Source organism: Diabrotica undecimpunctata, chromosome 1, assembly GCF_040954645.1.
Source record: "Diabrotica undecimpunctata isolate CICGRU chromosome 1, icDiaUnde3, whole genome shotgun sequence".
NCBI classification, from domain to species: domain Eukaryota; kingdom Metazoa; phylum Arthropoda; class Insecta; order Coleoptera; family Chrysomelidae; genus Diabrotica; species Diabrotica undecimpunctata.
In genome coordinates this window covers 171,103,401-171,121,744 of record NC_092803.1, presented here as the reverse complement: position 1 = coordinate 171,121,744, position 18,344 = coordinate 171,103,401, and the positions used below count along the sequence as shown (strand labels likewise).

At 33.2% G+C, this 18,344-nt stretch overlaps 1 protein-coding gene across 3 annotated transcripts in view; it reads right to left on the bottom strand.

The window, feature by feature from the left end:
* The window catches only part of LOC140432562 (phospholipid phosphatase homolog 1.2 homolog), a 114,677-nt gene that overhangs the window by 38,968 nt on the left and 57,365 nt on the right, over positions 1 to 18,344 (bottom strand). The window contains exon 1 of one of the 3 annotated variants that reach the window (XM_072520537.1): positions 18,111 to 18,152. The exons of 1 other annotated variant lie outside the window; for it this stretch is intronic. In XM_072520537.1, the coding sequence (XP_072376638.1) occupies positions 18,111 to 18,137 (27 nt within the window). In that variant the 5' untranslated portion in view covers positions 18,138 to 18,152. Of the gene's footprint in view, positions 1 to 5,868; positions 5,996 to 18,110; positions 18,153 to 18,344 lie in introns of those variants that run through there. One more of the 3 variants, XM_072520534.1, reaches the window with a different exon arrangement.

Sequence of the window (18,344 nt, the reverse complement as noted above, 5' to 3'; positions counted from 1 at the left end):
TTCCACTTTAACACCCTGTATCTTTCTTAATATCAATATTTTATTAAAGCAAGTTGGCTTAAATCATAATATTTTAAAGTGTAGAATTTACGGTTTTCGTTTGTACAATTACTTAAGGACCACCCTGTATATATATATACAATGTAATGGCATGTCTCGCAAAGGGAGATCCTCTCTCCTGTATACTGTTGTTTAATCTGGCTATGGAAAAAGTAAATGTCACAAATGTCACAAATCACAACCATTGGTTTAATATATAATAAATCAGTATAAATCCTTGCCTATGCTGATGAAATCAATAATGTTCGGAGAACGGAAAACGCTGTACGAATCATTAAAAGAATCAGTTACAAATATCGGTTTAATACAAACACCAACAAGTCGACGTATATGAAAATAAGCACGCAGCCACAAATCCTACGACCACTGGTTATAGAAAACGACGTCATCGAAGCAGTGAACGAATTTGCATACCTGGGAGCACTCCTTAACACTAAAAATAATACTACCGCAAAGATAAACCGCAGAATTTGCACGGCCAACAAAAATGTTATTTTGGGCTCAATCTCCTCCTTAAATCCACAATTATATCGAGAAATACAAAAATAAAACTCTACAAAACAATAATACGCCCAGTCCTAACATATGGTTCAGAGAGTCATGTTAGAATGTTTCGAAAGAAAACTATAAGGCAAATCTATGGAGCAGTAGGGGAACATGCTGTACCTAGAGACGGAAAAATACAAAAATAAAACTCTACAAAACAATAGTCCTAACATATGGTTCAGAGACCTGAAGTAATGACAAAAAGTGATGAAAACATGTTAAGATATTTTCGAAAGAAAAGTATTAAGGCGAATCTATGGAGCAGTGAATGACAATGGAATGTGGAGAGGACGATACAACTTCGAACTTTATAGAATATACCAGGAACCAGATATCGTAAAATATGTTAAGATAGGACTGTGGTCAATAAGGCAAGTAATGCAGATGGAACAAAATGACCCAGCTAGAAAAACGCTCCTTGATAGACCCATTGGTCAGAGAAGAAGATGAAGACCCAGAACAAGGTTCCTTGATAACATCAATGAAGACATGAGAATATGGGAATACATGCTTGGCGAAAGTGGGCGATAGATAGGAACGACTGGAGTGAAATTCTCGAGGAAGCAAGGATCCAGGCAGGGTAAAGCCAGAATGGTGATAATATATCTGAAAGTATTAAATGAAAAAGTCTTACAAATCAATATTTCAATATTTATGTTTTAAAACTGGAGTTTTTGGAGAAATAACGAACAAAAAAAAACCATTCAATAAAAATAACGAGATACAAAGATTAACTTCAAAGCTCAAAGAATTATTCAGAATAAACACTGGATTAAATAATATAAATATAATCACTAATATTTGTAAGAATATGTTCCTTCAGAATGTTGTTTGTGTGTATGTATTATAATTAGAATGTGTGATAAAACGGTTTTATAAATAAAACAATATGTAAATTATTTTATTGGTTTATTATTCATCACTGTTATGTACGCAACTTCGGTTTTAAGGGTATTTTTCTAACCTCAGTAGTCCGATATATTATCCGATATGAATAGGTAATTAATGACAAAGACTAAAATAAAATACGATAAACACGTACCATACTATATTTGCATAATTATCAGCTTATGTCTTCTTGTAAGACGTAAACGTAAATATATAAAGTATATGGATAAAGAAATTTTTTTTATCTATTTTCCTTTGTATTCAGGTTGCAAGTGGTTGCCAATCATTTTTCCTTATCTATGTTTATATTAGTACTCGTATTAATTAACATCCTATATACAGTAGAACCTCGATAAGTCAAACCTCAATAACTTAAAAACCTCTATACCTTCAAAAAGTTATATGTTCCCTTCCCATCGGAGCCCAAAACCTCTACAACTTAAAATACACAACCTCGATAACTTAAATAAATAATATCAGTATTGGCCCTCAGTAACTTAAAGAAATGTTTCTACAGCCTCTATAACATAAAATTGTTTACCAATGAGTCATTTTGAAAGAACGTGCTTTCGGTCATATTTATTGCTTGCACGTGTTCACTTAATGTAAACTACATAATGTCTTATTGTTTTCTTCTTGGAATCTCTTATAAGCTGTATATGCGGCGGTTAGGATTAGGACAACAGCTGAACAGCTTACTGTATCATAAGTTTTTGATCACTGTCCTAGAAACATCGCTTTACGTACTGTATGATAACTTGCTTAAAATGAGTTCAAAAAGAAAATTAACAACGCTAACATATGCTGATAAATTAAAAGCTATAGAAGCAGTGGAAAATGGATTCAAAAGAAAAGAAGTTGCGGCTCAGTTTGGAATACACGGAAGTACATTATCAATCATCATGAAAAAAGAACTGAACTATTGAAAAAACAAGAATCAGGAGACAATCTTCAATGTAAGAAACGAAAAATTGCAGAATTCCCTAATTTGGAACAGTGTTTGTTTACGTGGTTAAAACAGTGTCGAAAAAAATCATCCGTGTCAGTGGACCCATACTGAAAGAAAAGGCTGTAGAGTTCGCTAATTCACTAAAAATCGATAATTTTAAAGCCGGCAATGGCTGGTAGAGAATTTCAAGAAACGACATGATTTAGCGTTCAAAAAAATGTGCGGCGAAAGTGCGAGCGTAAGCAAATCAGTCTGACAAGAATGGAAATCAGAATTGCATAATTTAGTGAATAATTATGATCCCAATGATGTTTTTAATGCTGACGAAACTGGTCTGTTTTTCAAATGTCTTCCCAAAAAAACATTAACATTCAAAAATAAAAAATGTCATGGAGGAAAACACAGCAAGGAACGACTTACGATTCTGCTTTGTGCAAATTCTACGGGCACAGAAAAACTGAAACCTTTAATTATAGGTAAGTCAAAAAAACCTCGTTGTTTTGCAGGTTTAAAATCACTGCCCATGGATTATGAAGCCAATAAAAAAGCATGGATGACAGCAGAATTTTTAAAAAATGGCTGATTAATATAGATAAGCAAATGGTAACTTCAAATAGAAAAATTATTCACAGCACAGCACACGGGGACATACCACCATTAAAGGCAATCAAAGTACAATTTCTTCCACCAAACACAACATCACAACTTCAACCTTTGGATCAGGGTATAATTAAAATTTTAAAACATTATACAGAAAAGAAGTTGTTAGAAGAATGATAGCTGATATGGAGCAAAATACGATTTCTTCTATCAATGTTCTTCAAGCAATGAGGATGGTGGACAAAGCATGGCGAAACGTAACACTCCTCACAGTGAAAAACTGCTTTAGAACCTATGGATTTTCTTCATAACCTCAAGAAATCACTGAACCTCAAGTAATCATTGAAGAGGAAGATAATAATGTACCTGAAGAATGGAACAACCACATGTCTGCGTTAAAGATTACTTTTGACGACTTCGTTACTTGTGATGATAAAGTAGTCATAGCAGGGACGTTAACAGAGGAAGAAATATTGGAATCAGTTAACAACTGTATTGAAAGTGATAAAGACGATGAATTTAACGACGACCCACAAACTACTTCATCTAGGAGCATATCAATCAACGAAGCAAAGCGTGCTATAACGACTGTACGATCATTTATAGAGCAGTGTAGCAACATGAAAGATAACGTATTCTCTTCTTTATTTGTCACTGAAAATCAAATCGATTTAGAATCTATGAATTGTTTAAAACAAAAGAAAATCACAGACTTTTTTAGTAGACTATACCTTTAATTATTGCTTTAACAATAATTAATAATTGCTCTGTCTTTCTTTTCTCTCTGTCTGTCCCGTAGTAAAAATAATCGCCCTCTCTCTTTCTGTCCGGTGGACTAAATATTCTGTTTTATGTTGACAGAAAAGCTAATTCCATCATATAGGAACATCCTATGACATATTTGCTAATTTCATGCAGTCCCTTCTTACTTTCTGTCAATCACCTTTACGTCTTGTATTAGAGGATGTAACCACCTAATTGGGAGGCCACACACACATGGAATAACTGCAGCTCTCAGGAGGACCAAACCGTCTAATTGGGAGGCCACACAAGCAGCCCATTGATGCCATCGTTGCCTGAAGTATCACCCTCACTATATTCATTGTTAAGCATTGGCAGGGTTGATTGTTTCCTGTTTTTAATAAATATGATTAGTTAAAAATTGTTTTATTTGCTATCAGCTAAGGGTTCAGGTTCAATTCCTAGTTTAAGACAAGATAAACTCACACTTGAGATACTAAGCTCCCATGGCTGATTGAAGTATTATTTTTATAATAGTATTTCAATTCTCTTGTCTTATCGTTACAAAAGTCATAAAAACTAAAGTGGAAAAACTAAATTACCACGGTACCTAAGAAAAAGAAGACTTTTATGTGTGAAATTATAAAAACAGGTTTCAAATTAATATATTTTTACAAGCAGTTATAGGAATCTTCTTCACACTGTACAATATGCAATTAGATGGTACAACACCGCTTAAATGGCGGGAACAAGATATGCGTATACACCATCTATTTTAGGAAAAAAGTGAACATATGTATGGAGAAACTTATGCTTGGGCAGTATCTCAATAAATACAACCAAAACTATGTCCACAATGCAGCGTCAAGCTATAAGTTTATTCGAAAAAATATTTACCGAGCTGAAGGGTTTCTACTTGCAATTCAATAATTCCAATAAAATACTTCGTGAACAATACCGTCTAAAAACCTCAAATCCAAATGACAACTGCCAATATGGATGGTAATCCTTACAAATCAGCCAAATCCTCACTGAGGGCTGCTACGCGTTTGTCGGAACTAATCATAAGAATTATTGTGATGACTAAAAAGGAAACTTAAGCCAAGCGAGAGTAGCAACTTGACAACTAAACAGCCAGCTGTGGAGCAATAAAATAACTAAAAATCTCAAAATAAAAATGTACAAAACAATTGTCGAAATAAAAGAAATAAGTCTAAAATTAAAGCCATGAAGATGAATTACTGAAGAGATTGCTGCCGCCTTACAACAAGGTCTATAGTGAAAAATGCGGACATCTTAACAAATGGGGATCGATGCTAAGCAATTAAATTGGTTCGGACATTTGCAGGGAATGAACAGAGTGACATATGGCCAAAGAAAGTTGTAGAATGGACGCTACTTAAAAGAAAAAACAGAGGAATCCCGAAACACTCCTGGAAAAGAGATGTTGATGAAGCAATGGCAAGCAGAAGCCTAACACAACAAGACTGCTAGATGACGCTGAAAGCTAAACTAAAGATAGATCTTTCATCAAGAGCTAGTTAATAAATTGATACTTCTACAAAACAGATATCGTGGTTATTATATACATATACGTCACTAACGCTAGGTTTGAACATTACAACTGCAAGTGTTGCAACAGAAACTATGAACTATACGATAAACATAAGTTAGCAACATAAATGTAAGTCCATATAACTAGCTGGCTAAATCACCTAGAAAAATGAGCAGAAACAAAAAAATTCTAAAAGAAAACGTAAAGTGTAAGGGACAAAGGATCTAATAGAAGAAAAGAGCTGAATTTATTATTGAATAATAGTATTGGCGATATTTAGAAAAGTAAAGACTGCATGTCAAAATAAAAATATTCAAAATTAAAAGAACAAATTACAGCAACTATAAATTTACGAGTAAACATCACAAATATCTTTTATTAAACTACTAAATACCTAGTTAAAATAATTGATCGTTGACTCTCCTAATATCTGTTGGGTATTCGTAACTAAGATATTGAATTATCATAATACTAGGCACTACGTATGAATTTAGAAACCCGCAATGTTTTCTATATTTTCTATACATACCTCCTTCTGATTATTTTGTAACTGCAATTCACACAATTTCACGTAATAAGGTGGAACCTTTGATTTTAACGAGTCTCTTAAAGAATTCCTCATCGTATCACTTTCAATCACTTTGTAAGATATCAAACTGAGGACTATTTAGTTTCGGATAATAAAAACAACTTTATCAGAGCTCTTCCTCTGCGGTCGATTTCTGGTGGTTTGATATGTTATTAGTAATGGAAAATGTACAGTGTCGCAAATGGGAAATATTTTTTTTGTTAAATCATTATAATACGTTGATTGGCGCCTGGAAATTGCAGCATTAGAATGCAATAATTTAGCGTTGTGACAAGGTTTGGGTCACGAACTCCAAGAAACTAACCCACTTTTAAAAAAATTATATACGTGTATCATGTAAACTCCATTCGCTTAGCTCGGGCATATTTTGACAGATTCATTGTCGGAAACCTACAACACAACAATTCCTACTTCTCAGTATTAATAGCTCAAGTATCCTGCTATTACAGACTTCTTTCTTTAAAAAAAGAAGAATTATTCTAAATAGTCGAAGTGTATACTAAACCCATCAAATTTTGGGTAGTATATATTTAAAAAAATATATATTTAGTTGTTATAATTTAACATAACTATTTATTATATGGTGCAGATAAATAAATATTGATTGTCGGTAATTCGCAAAGTTCTATTTTATTTACTATTTAGTTTGTTTACTATTAATATTGGCTATGAGTACGGGTGCTTGGTTGTATAGTAATTTCCAGCCACTTTTAGTCTGTCAAAAAGTAACTAACTTCGCAAAAAAATAATTACTAAATTCACTAGACAGTTCGGACTGGGATTAGCGAACCGAGTTTAAAATGTTTTACTACGTATTTTTACCTACTCTTAATTCTGGACCAAATTGTTCTTATCGCTTTTTATCTTATTATGCTCGTACTATAAATATTTTTTTAAATATGTTTTATACTATCATTTTTGCTATTGTGTATATTATAAAATATTATAATGTATATTATAGTTGTCTGTATTATATTAAAATGTTATTTTATTGTGTTATACTCTCTTTTATTCTAGTTATAGACCACGCACCTCTTGGATATTCTATGTGCAAAAATTTATTTGGCAGGGTGGCCCATCATATACGTCCCGTTCTCTGCACGGAAAACTATTTACAGATGGTACCCAATTTGGATTCAGAGGTCTAGAAACGAGAGAGGCTATGTTCGCTTTTACCGTTTTAAGTAAAGATGACTAAATAATTAACCAGGATCTCTGTGTCTGCTTTATAGATTATCAAAAGGCTTTTAATAGAGTACGACACCAGAAACTCGTAAAACTGTTAAAAGACAAGAATATGGATAGTCGAGATATACGGGTTATCGTCAATCTGTACTGAAATCAAAAAGCAAAGGTTAAAATCGAAAATGTCGATACAGAAACTATAGAAATCAAAAGAGGTGTTAGACAGGGTTGCGTGCTGCCCCCATTGTTATTCAATCTGTACAGTGAAGCTATTTTTAAGAAAGCAATATCAGAGGAACAACAGGGTATATCAACAAACGGAAAAATATTAAACAACATAAAATTTGCAGACAACACCGCTGTTTTTGCAGACAGTCTAGAAGCACTGCAATGCTTAGTAAATAGATTACATCAAGTCAGTATAAAATATGGACTAAAAATGAACGTTAAGAAACCAACACCGTAGTGAAAGCTGGAAAAACCACATAAGAGACATGGAAGAACAAGGACCAAACATGCAAAATATCTGGAGACTCCAGAGGATTTTGAGAAATGACAGAAAACCAATCCCCCCATTACATGGTGAAAATGGAATCGTATACACCATAGAGGAAAAATCAGAGGTAATGAGAAGTACTCTCGAGAGAGAGTGTACATTAAATTACCACCCAGACGAGGACATCGACTTCATAGAAGAAGTCGAAAGGCAAAGAGAAAGACCTGATAATCCAAACGAAATTATCCCTCCTGCAACACCAGAGGAGATAAACGAACTAATTAAAAATAGCTCGCCGAAAAAAAGCACCTGGACACGACCAAATCACAAACAGGGCACTAAAATATTTACCAGCGAGAGCTATAGTATACCTAACTAACATCATAAACGCAATGCTAAGATTCAAGAAATTCCCTAACAGATGGAAAGAGGCCCATGTCATAATGCTACCAAAGCCCGGAAAAGACAGCACATTCCCGCAAAACTACAGGCCAATAAGCTTACTACCTGCAATCAGCAAGATTGTAGAGAGAATTATACTCAGCAGACTACAAGCTAAAACAGATAGACTAGAGATAATACCTGAAGCTCAATTCGGTTTTAGATCAGACATAAATATAGGCCAAACATAGAAATGTAGACATAGCGGTAAATAACCTACAAACAGCGCTAGACGATATAGAAGAATGGAGTTTAAAATGGAAAATAGTAATAAACTCCGACAAGACACAGGCTGTACTTTTTAAAAAGAGGCACCAGCAACCGGAAGAATAGGTAACTGTGCAAGAAAATCCCATCGAGTGGAAAAGCGAAGCAAAATACCTCGGAGTAATTATGGATAAAGGCTTAACATTCAGCAAACACGTAGAAGCCACAGTACAAAAGGCAAAGATGGCAAGAGCTTCAATAAGAGGACTAACAGGGACAACAAGTAAACTCAGAATAAAAACAAAGATAAGACTAATAAACAGCATAATACTGCCCATACTAACATATGCATCCCTTGCTTGGGGACACATATGTAACACATCAAAAAAGAAAATACAAGCGGCACACAACAACAGCCTAAGAGAAGCAGTCAACGTACCAAGATACGTTGCAGAAAGATTCCTCTTTAGAGAATTACAACAAATCAAAGTGACTGATATGATGAGTGAAAAAGCTAGGATAAAGTTCGCAGAAATAGAGAACCACCCCAGTCACATACTAAGAGAGATGATGAGGTATGACGCTTTCCACAGAAAATAAAACACTAGAGAGAAAATAAAACACTACAGAGAAAATACTTCAAAATAACAACAACGCACATAGAAGACAGTTCGTAGCTCAAAACACTCAAGGACTATCGCCAAACACAAAGTGGGCCCGGTGGCCTAAAGAAGATAAAATTAATATTGTTATATTGTCTTATATTTATATATTTTTCAATGTTATAGTATAGACTTTACACTAATTCTGATTTTTTGTTTCAGGGCCACCTACAAAAAAAAATCACAAAAAACACAAAAAACCGGCTTCGGCCACCAAAAAAATCAAAAAATATTAACAAAAACCGGCGCAAGCCACCAAAAAAAATTAACAAAAACCCCAAAACCCGGGCACGTAGGGCCCAACCCCTTAAGCACCACGTCGCCGAACTGAGCCTAGGCTCAGAGCGGAGACTTGAGGCCCAAGTAAGCAATTTTAGTTCTGGAATCTGGAACCATGGACCCAACGAGTTACAAATGGAGAAGTATTAAGAAGGCTACACAAGGATTGCGAGGACATAAGCACATCAAAGCAAGAAAGATGGAATACTTAGGCCCCATTACCAGAGGTGCAAAATATGGCATATTAAGGCTCATAATTTAATGTTAAATCAACGGTAAAAGATCAAAGAACTTCCTGGCTAAGAAATCTAAGAGAGTGGTATAGTTGCAGCTCAGTAGATTTTTTCAGAGCAGCCGTCAATAAGGTACGGATAGCTGTGATGATAGCCAACCTCCGATAAGAGAAGGAACTACAAGAAGAAGGCTGATTCGTTACAGCGACCTGAAGTTATTTACTTAAAAATAATTTGTCGAATAATCTTTAAACAACGGCGTAGTTACCGAATTTGACCTCACAAATTTGTTTTAATTTAAATAAGTTCCTACAAAAATTTCGGAGATTTCCAAATCGGAGAGATCCGATTGGCTGCGAAAAAAATCTAGAATGCACAATGTGCCTTCAGTCTTAGGGTAGGCTATCAAGGGGGCTAAATTATGGTGTGAGCTAGAATTTCTCTAGAGGCACGTACAGAATTGTAAATCGTTCCGAGAGGCTCCATAACATCTGCCATCTGCCAAATCAGTTACAAGAAGCCCTTTTAGAGGAATGGGTACTTAATCCCCAACAGGATATTTCTCATTTGATTTTAGGCATTCTAAGGAGAATTCAGGCAATAATTCGAACACGTGGGGGAAACATTCATTATTAAAATCAATTTTTTCCGAACACATGATTTAAGTTTTCATTAACTGAGCGTCATTTTGTTACAACATTTACTTACGTTTTTTTCCTTAATTTTTAAATTGTTATCTACTGTAACAGTTCTTTGTTCAAAAGTTAAATTTTTATTAGAAATTACTTAAAACAGTTTATTTCGTTTGAGTTTACGTTATTATAATAATAAAGGTTTAAATTGAATTAAAAATTTAAGTTTTTATTTTAAAAATACTCCGTCCCTAAAAGTGCTCCGTTTTTCTTGCCGGTGAGTGTAGAACAAGCCAAAACCCACCAAGGGTCGTTGAGCTAATGATGATAATCTATTATTAATTGAAAATTTATTTGTTTAAATATTTCTGTAGAACTGTTCACATTAACAAAACTTAAACTTTAACAGTATTGTTAATTTATAAATCAGGTTCAGGTTATATATTCTAATCAAATAAAACAAGAAAAAGTAATTTAAAAATTATTTAGAATTAAATCAGTACAACATGAATCTACGCTTAATTACAAACCGGTTTCAGCAATTAATATCTCATCTTCTTTTACCTTGATGCAAAAGATTCCTCGGAACCACTTACTCACGTAAAACGTTGAGAATAGGTAAAACCGTATCATTGTGAGAATTTCATCTATGACTCACGTGGATGTCTCGCACCTAGCGGTGCAAATACAAAGGTTATTCATGAACTTCCTGCTTAAATATTTGTTTAATTATTTTGGATCTCCAAAATATTTGTCTACGTATTTTTGGCAAATAATGTTAGCCACTTTAGTTAAATTGTTAATTTATTTATACATATTATTTTTACCAGACACTAAGTCTATTTTACGTAATTTAAGTAGGTATTAGAAGTAATGAAAATAAAGTTTAAGTACTTATAACAAAAATTTAAATTTTAATAATTTCTTATTGTATGTTCAATAACCAAAAAAGAAAGTTCCAAAATATTGATTAATTTAACAACAAATAAAAATTTACAAATAAAATCTTTTTTAATTTCCCGAGTAAGATATTTTTCAAACCGAAATCATAAAATAATTTTAAAACATGAATAATAAAATCGAATATATCCTCCTTAAGCCGTACTTACACCTCTTATCTTTTCTGGTAGATATAGACTGGATCAAAGTAGCAACCTAGCTTTACGCTTTTTGTTCTCACTTGTGTAGGTAGTAGTGGTAGTAGTAGTACATTAAGAGAAAAGGACCCTGTCCTTCTGTTAATGGATAATCATGGAGCCCATATTTCTTTGCCATGTTATGACTTTTGCCGTTCAAACCACATTCACGTTGTGTCGCTTCTACCCCATTCCTCGCTCAGACTTCAGCCATTAGATAAATCTTTCTACGGGCCTCTTAAGAATGCGTTCAATAAGGAGTGTGATAATTTTATGAAAACAAATTTTCATCAAAAAATCACTCCATACGATATTGCTCCGATATTTAGCAAAGCTTACTTGAGGATTGCTAGCCTTGAAAAGGCAGTGGAAGGATTCAAAGTATGTGGAATTTTTCCGTTTCAACCAGATAAATTCAGTGAAGAAGATTTTGCTTCTGCTCATTCAGTCATAGAGCAAATAATTGTTGAGGACAAGGAAAAACATTCTAAAACACTCAATGATACCTCTACTAATGAGTCCTGCTACTGCTATCGAGATTATTAATCGTAGTCAACCGGGGACATTGTCAGGAAAAGTAGATTTTTCAAAAAGGATTTTCGATATTTCACCAATGCGAACTAACAGGACCGATCCTAAACAAAAAGGTCACGATAGAAAGCAACATTCTATTATCCTGACTTCGACACCAATGAAAGATATCCTGCAAGATGCTAAAGGAAAAAGAGAGTTGAAGCAAAAAGCGAATACAGTGAAACGAAATTCGAAAATAACAAAAATATTGGAAAAAAATTGAAACAAAACGGAAGAAGAACAAAATATCTGAAGACGAGCTTGCTAAGAATAAAAAAAAAACAAAGAAAATGAAGAAAACTATCAGACCAAAATTCGATTTTGATGAAACATCGTCAGAAGATTTTGATGATGACAAACTTTGTGATGATGATTTAAATGATGATATCTTTCTACCCACTGTGTTTGCCGATGAGGAGAAATGTTTAATTTGTGGAGAATTCGGAGACACTGAACTTTGGTATCGCTGTACACCTTGCTCGAAATGGGCTCATTGCAGTGGAAAAGACAGTGCCAAAAATTATGTTTGTGACTTCTGTGAATAGAATAGTAGGTTGTTTTTAGGTTATGTTTTCATATATTATTCATTATACTGTTATTTTTTTATGTTTCCAAATAAAATTTCAATAAAGATATTTGTTTTTCAGTTCAGTACGTGGCGCCATTACCCCCTAGGCCTGGGGCAATGCCGTCACGTTACCCAAAAAAGTGTTGCATTTATTGTCACTTAATCAAGGCGAATGAAAAATTTCTAAAAAGTAATTTAAGTTTAAAACTTAGTTCTTAGATCGCTAGCATAGTTACATATTTCTTTAATCTCAAAATTAAGTCTCAAAAAATGACGATCTCTTAAGGTGGCACCATTACCACGCCCTCTCCTATTACAAACATTTAGAATGAACATTTCACTACCAAAAATGTTTATAATAACTGTTCAAAATGACTTTTAACTTAACTTAACTTCTCTGAAATTGCTTAACACGTCCGCATTTATGTCGACATTCATCCTCTATTCTTTGTCGTAAATCATCCGGACATTCTGGTTGAGTAGCATAAATTTTTATTTTTAAATACCCCCATAAGAAGAAGTCTAGGTGGCCAATCCATCAGCTGTCATGTTCTACCTATCCAACGAGCGAAAAAAGTTTCGTTTAACAATTGTCGCACAAGTAGAGCAAAGTGTGGAGGAGGTCCATCATGTTGAAATACAAGCAAATCTTCGGAAAGGTTATCAGCATTTTCTACTATTGTTCTAAAACGATCAACCTTTTGCCTAAGTTACTCAAAAGAGGATGCATCATTTAAGCTTCCAGTGATAAAGAAGTGTATGAAATTCATCCACAATAATATGTGGATCACTCTTGGCCCAGTATCAGCAATTATTTCTGTTTACTTAGCCCTTTAATGAAAATGAGCATTCATCCGAAAAGCAAATATTTCTTAAGAATTGTGGATTGTTAATGATGCATGAGAGTGGTACGTATGTACATCAAATGAACTTTTCAGAGCAGCCGTCTCAAAAGTTCGAATAGCTATGATGATTGCCGACCTCCGCCGCGGAGATGGCACTTGAAGAAGAAGAAGAATGATGCATTGTGTCCTTAATTCGCAAAATTCGAGACCACCATAAAAATCTTCATTTAACCCTTGTACCAATTTAATTTTGTATGGATGGAACTTAAATTTATGGAGGATTCAGAAGGCTGTAGGAGATGAAACACCGACTGCTCTGCTTATTGTTGGCAGTGACTGTGATTTCTCAGCCTCTAAGTAACTTGCCCTAAAATGGCTACTTGGATTGCTTCGTTATTGACGAGTCCCTGTCGATTATGTTTTTATTGCAAACTGACCCTGTTGCTCTAAATGTCTGCATCAGTTCAACCACATACTTATGAGTTGCATGTCTATATTGTGGTGTATTTCATTAAAAATTCTAGCAGCAGCTCTTGCACAATTATTATTTTTGTAGTAAAATCCTACAAATTCGATACTTTCTTGCAGTGTAAACCATTTCAGCGATCAAGTTGCACACGTAATAAAATAGTCTATTACAAGTTATAACAAATTGTCATTGACTATTAACTGATTAAAATAAATGTCCAAATATCGAAAACCTTTGATAAAACTTCAATAAACAGTGAAGTTTTTTGTTTTTTGGTTTTAGAAGGTACTACAAATAGAACGGTTAAATATTTAAAAAGTTTAAATAAATTATGATACAACCTCTTTTGTTGTATATCTCATAAAATAATTACTTCAAGTCGAATGTATTATACATTTTTGAAATCAGCACAAAACGGAGAATCCAAATATAAAATAAAAAAATTAATAAAATAAAAAATTAAGGGGAAATAATTTAAAGAGAATAAGGGTGGAGGGTGGAGGAATGATACGTGGGGTGAGAGGGTGTCTTTTCCAGCAAGTCTAAATTTGACATAATGTCTCCCCTTTCAAATATGAATCGACGTGTTTCTGCGCTTTTCCTAAAAATTTAAAGTTAAAAAGGTATTTAAGGTGAATACTTTTATTCGAAAAGCACTGTATACATGTTGAATAGAGAGAAAATATTTTTCAATAAACCTACTACTTTAAATAAAATTTTAGAAAAAAAAATGTGCTCTAACGTTTCATTTTCTTTTATATATGAATCTCTAAATAAAAATTAAAACGAATTTTCAATATTTAAATATATATTTATTAAAATAAAAATTAATCATAGACTGCTTTATAAAACAAGCGATCTGAATGAGGAAGTCGTTCATTCTCATATTACATAATGATAAATAGGTACGTCTAGTTCACCAAGAGTTAACTATCTTAAAAGCCTTAATTCGTTAACAGTCGTTACTATTAATTAGAAAGACATGTAGAGAGCGGATTTCTTATTGTTTTATGCAGTAGTTCATAAATGACTCACCGAATTATCTATATAACGCTACATTGTGTTGTAATTTGACCGGAAATAAGTAGCCCGAGAAGTTGACAAGTCGGCTTTAGAATACTTTTATGTGGAATATAAGTTCTGGAAATATAAAATAATGAAATATTCTGAGAGAAATAAGTGAGTACAAATTTCTGTTGAAGAAAATATGAAAATAATAGCTATAGCATTGTTGGTTATTTAATCAATATAATTCTAAAATTTCCAATATAATGATGATTACATTTTGCTGATTATTACACCATGTTGACGCCTATGAAAGATCGAACAGTTCCGTATGGGTTTCGTATTATTAGCTGTGTTAGGAAAATTTGAACTCTAAGGTTGACGTTCTGGAAATTTTAAATATAAGTGACGTCACTTTATATAAATTGTGACGTGCAAGCATTTTTATATGAAAAATGCTATATCATTTTATTTAGCTGTTAATAGATCTACGATCCATTTAATTTTCGAATTATTATTAACACTTTTTTGGGACATGAATATCATCTAATTGGTAGTTAGGTCGGTCCCATATTATCAATAGTCCGCGGAGTGTGGGCGTACCGGCTAGGAAAAATATTCTCATTCCATATTTTTGCACAATCTTACTTGAAATAGTCCTTGAATAAATCCCCTTCGTTGGCTCAGTGAAGATGTTCGTTCAGTTGTAATGGAAACACCAAATAATAGTAGCAGAGTTTATTGTAGAGACGTACACTATGGGTGTAGACCCGGGATTACTTTGAGTAGAGACTGATGAAGTTGATCGTTGAAGACTATCAAGTTCGTTGAGTGAATATTGATTGAATGCCTCTCTAGGCAAGACATCTTAGTTTTATATAAACTTTAATTGGGTCAATATTTTCGCGGACCTCGCGTGACATGTGTATTTAATTTATGTAAATAGTTTAACTTTGTCAGCACTTTTGACTGATGTCCAAATTATATTATTGATAATTGACCAAATGTGTATGTAACCTAATTAACTACGTGTGTGTATTTAATAACAAATAGATTCATTCGGTCTACTGGGTGATAAAATTATACTGTCCAATTTCGGATATGAATTCTAAAGATTTGATATTGGACAGTCCTCTTATAACAAAAGTGTATGTTGCGCAGAGAAAATGATGGTTAAAAATTGGTTTAAACCATTTTTTTTAAACAAATTGTCAATTTTATTTTTTTTGTCCGGAATAAGTTTTTTAGGTTAATTACCTACTCATTTCTAAAAAATTGTAAGTAAGTTTTCTTTAAAATATATAACCACATTTTACAATAATTACTATTGTTATAAGAATAGACCACAATTGAAGTTTAAAATAAGCTTATTGACGTTTCAATTTCCACTTCGGAAATCGTTTTTAGATAACGTTTTCCGACGTGGAAATTGAAACGTCAATAAATTTATTTTAAACATCAATTGTGGCTTATTATTATTAAAATAGTAATTGCTTTAAGATGCCACAAGAAAATAACTTCAGAACAATACATTTTACAAGAACCCAAAGAGTTTTTATCTATAACTTTGCAACGCGTTGGTTTTTATTTATTAATATCGCGCATTGAGTTCCGAGACCGTAGTCATTTTAAAAAATTCATAAACAAATATTTTTTCGATAAAGATAAGATTCAGTTTGTTGATAGGTACTCGTAAAAATAATCAATGTGTTTTAGACAAGGCACAGCTCGAGTTCATTCGGAACAATATTCCCATGAGTGTTTTGGCATAATCACTTCCATGAGACACACCAAAATAAGTACATTCTACCAAAAGTACTGTAGGACGGTTATGGCAGCGTTTTTAAAAAACTGGTGATGTAAGGATAAGAAGCTTCAAAACCATCATGGCATTAATTTCTCGTTAGACATCCCATTAGAGTTCCAGTATTATCCCGTGTGAATCGCACAAGAAGAGTAGAATGGACCGAACAACATCAAATTTGGCGAGAATGAGAATAGGCAAACATTCTTTTCACCGATGAATCCAGGTTTGGTTTACGACCTGATTCACGACGATCGAGGGTTTGGCAAACACCTAGAAATGCTTGTAAACCGGTTATGAAGTTGAAGGATTGTTCAATGAATATCGAGGTCATATTCTTGAACCTATTGTTCGTCCATATGCTGCACAATTCGGAGAAAATTTTGTGATGATGTAGCAAGAATCGTAAAAAATTTTTCAGAGTAGAACAATATTCAGTTATTGCCGTGGCCTACTCAAATTCCTGACTTGAATCCCATCCAACACGTTTGTGTTAGTGTTTAAGACAAGGGAAGAGCTGCTAAACCGTATGCAAGAGCAATGGCAACAAATTAAGCAAGACGATATCGACAATTTGATAAGAAGTATGCCACATCGATGTTGAGCTGTCATAAATAACAGAGGTGGTAAAGCAGTCTACTAACAAAAGCCTACGACTTTATTTTTAAATTTTAGTTGAGAATTTTTTTTTGTGTAATTATTTTTTCAATTTTTAAACACTGTGTCCAACGATCGGTTGTTGCGTTATTTAGAATTTATCATTAAGCAGCGTCCAGATTTGTTGAATATATTCCAAGATTGTCAAATTACCAATTAATTCTTTGATTACTTGATATATATATATAGTGGTCGCAGCTCGCGGAACTCGGCGCATGAAATTCACAATTAAAAAAATAGGTTTCAATAAAGTTAGGATAAAAACTCTTCGGAATCTTGTAAAATGGAGCTTTAGGTTTAACGGGACGATTGTTAAGCTTACAAATATTGATTTTTTAATGAGTTATTGAGCTTTGAAAATGGCCGTTTTCTCCTTTTTCAAAACCTTAACTTATTTATTACTCGAAAACAATGCATTTTAGAGAAAAGTTATCATGGACCTTTTTTGTTCCGAATAACCAAGTTAATCTAAAAAATCTTATTGATGACAAAAAAAGTTGTTAAAAAAATATATTTAAACAATTTTTGACCATCAGTTTCTCTGTACCACATGCACTTTGGTTATAAGGGGACTATTTCAAGTAAGATTGCGTAAAAATATGAAATGAGAATATTTTTACATAGCTAGTGTGCCCATACTACCCGGACTACAAGAAAATATTGTTGCATATATGTGGAATATAGTTTCAGAACATGATCTCAGATTACTAGAATAGGTACAAACACGAAATTTGATTGGCACGTAACAACCAAATAAGGAAATATCTCCTTAATTATTCAATCAATTTTTATCACTTGCTTCAATATTTATAAGAATCGTCACAATAATTTATCAAATTTACATAGACACGTTATAAAAATAGCAAAAGTTATCTTAAAATCTTAATAATATTATTGCAGCCTTTGAAATTATCAAACCCATCAATTAAAATACATAATTGTATGTTTATTTTCGCTGTGAAGCCAAGCATGATTTACAGGTATACTTACCAATGTTTTTTCCTCTAAAACACACATCAACAAAACTTCCTGTATTATTTTATTAGAAAATAGAAATCTCTAATTACTGGAACTAGTTAGATCTCAACTGGACGTTGCCAAATAAATCATTAGCGAATTTTGAATGGTCCTTTATGAATGTGGGTTGAATGTAGGCATTGATTTATTTTTTTATACTATCCAAGGTTAAAAAAATACAGTATTAAAAATGTCGGTTTAAAGATA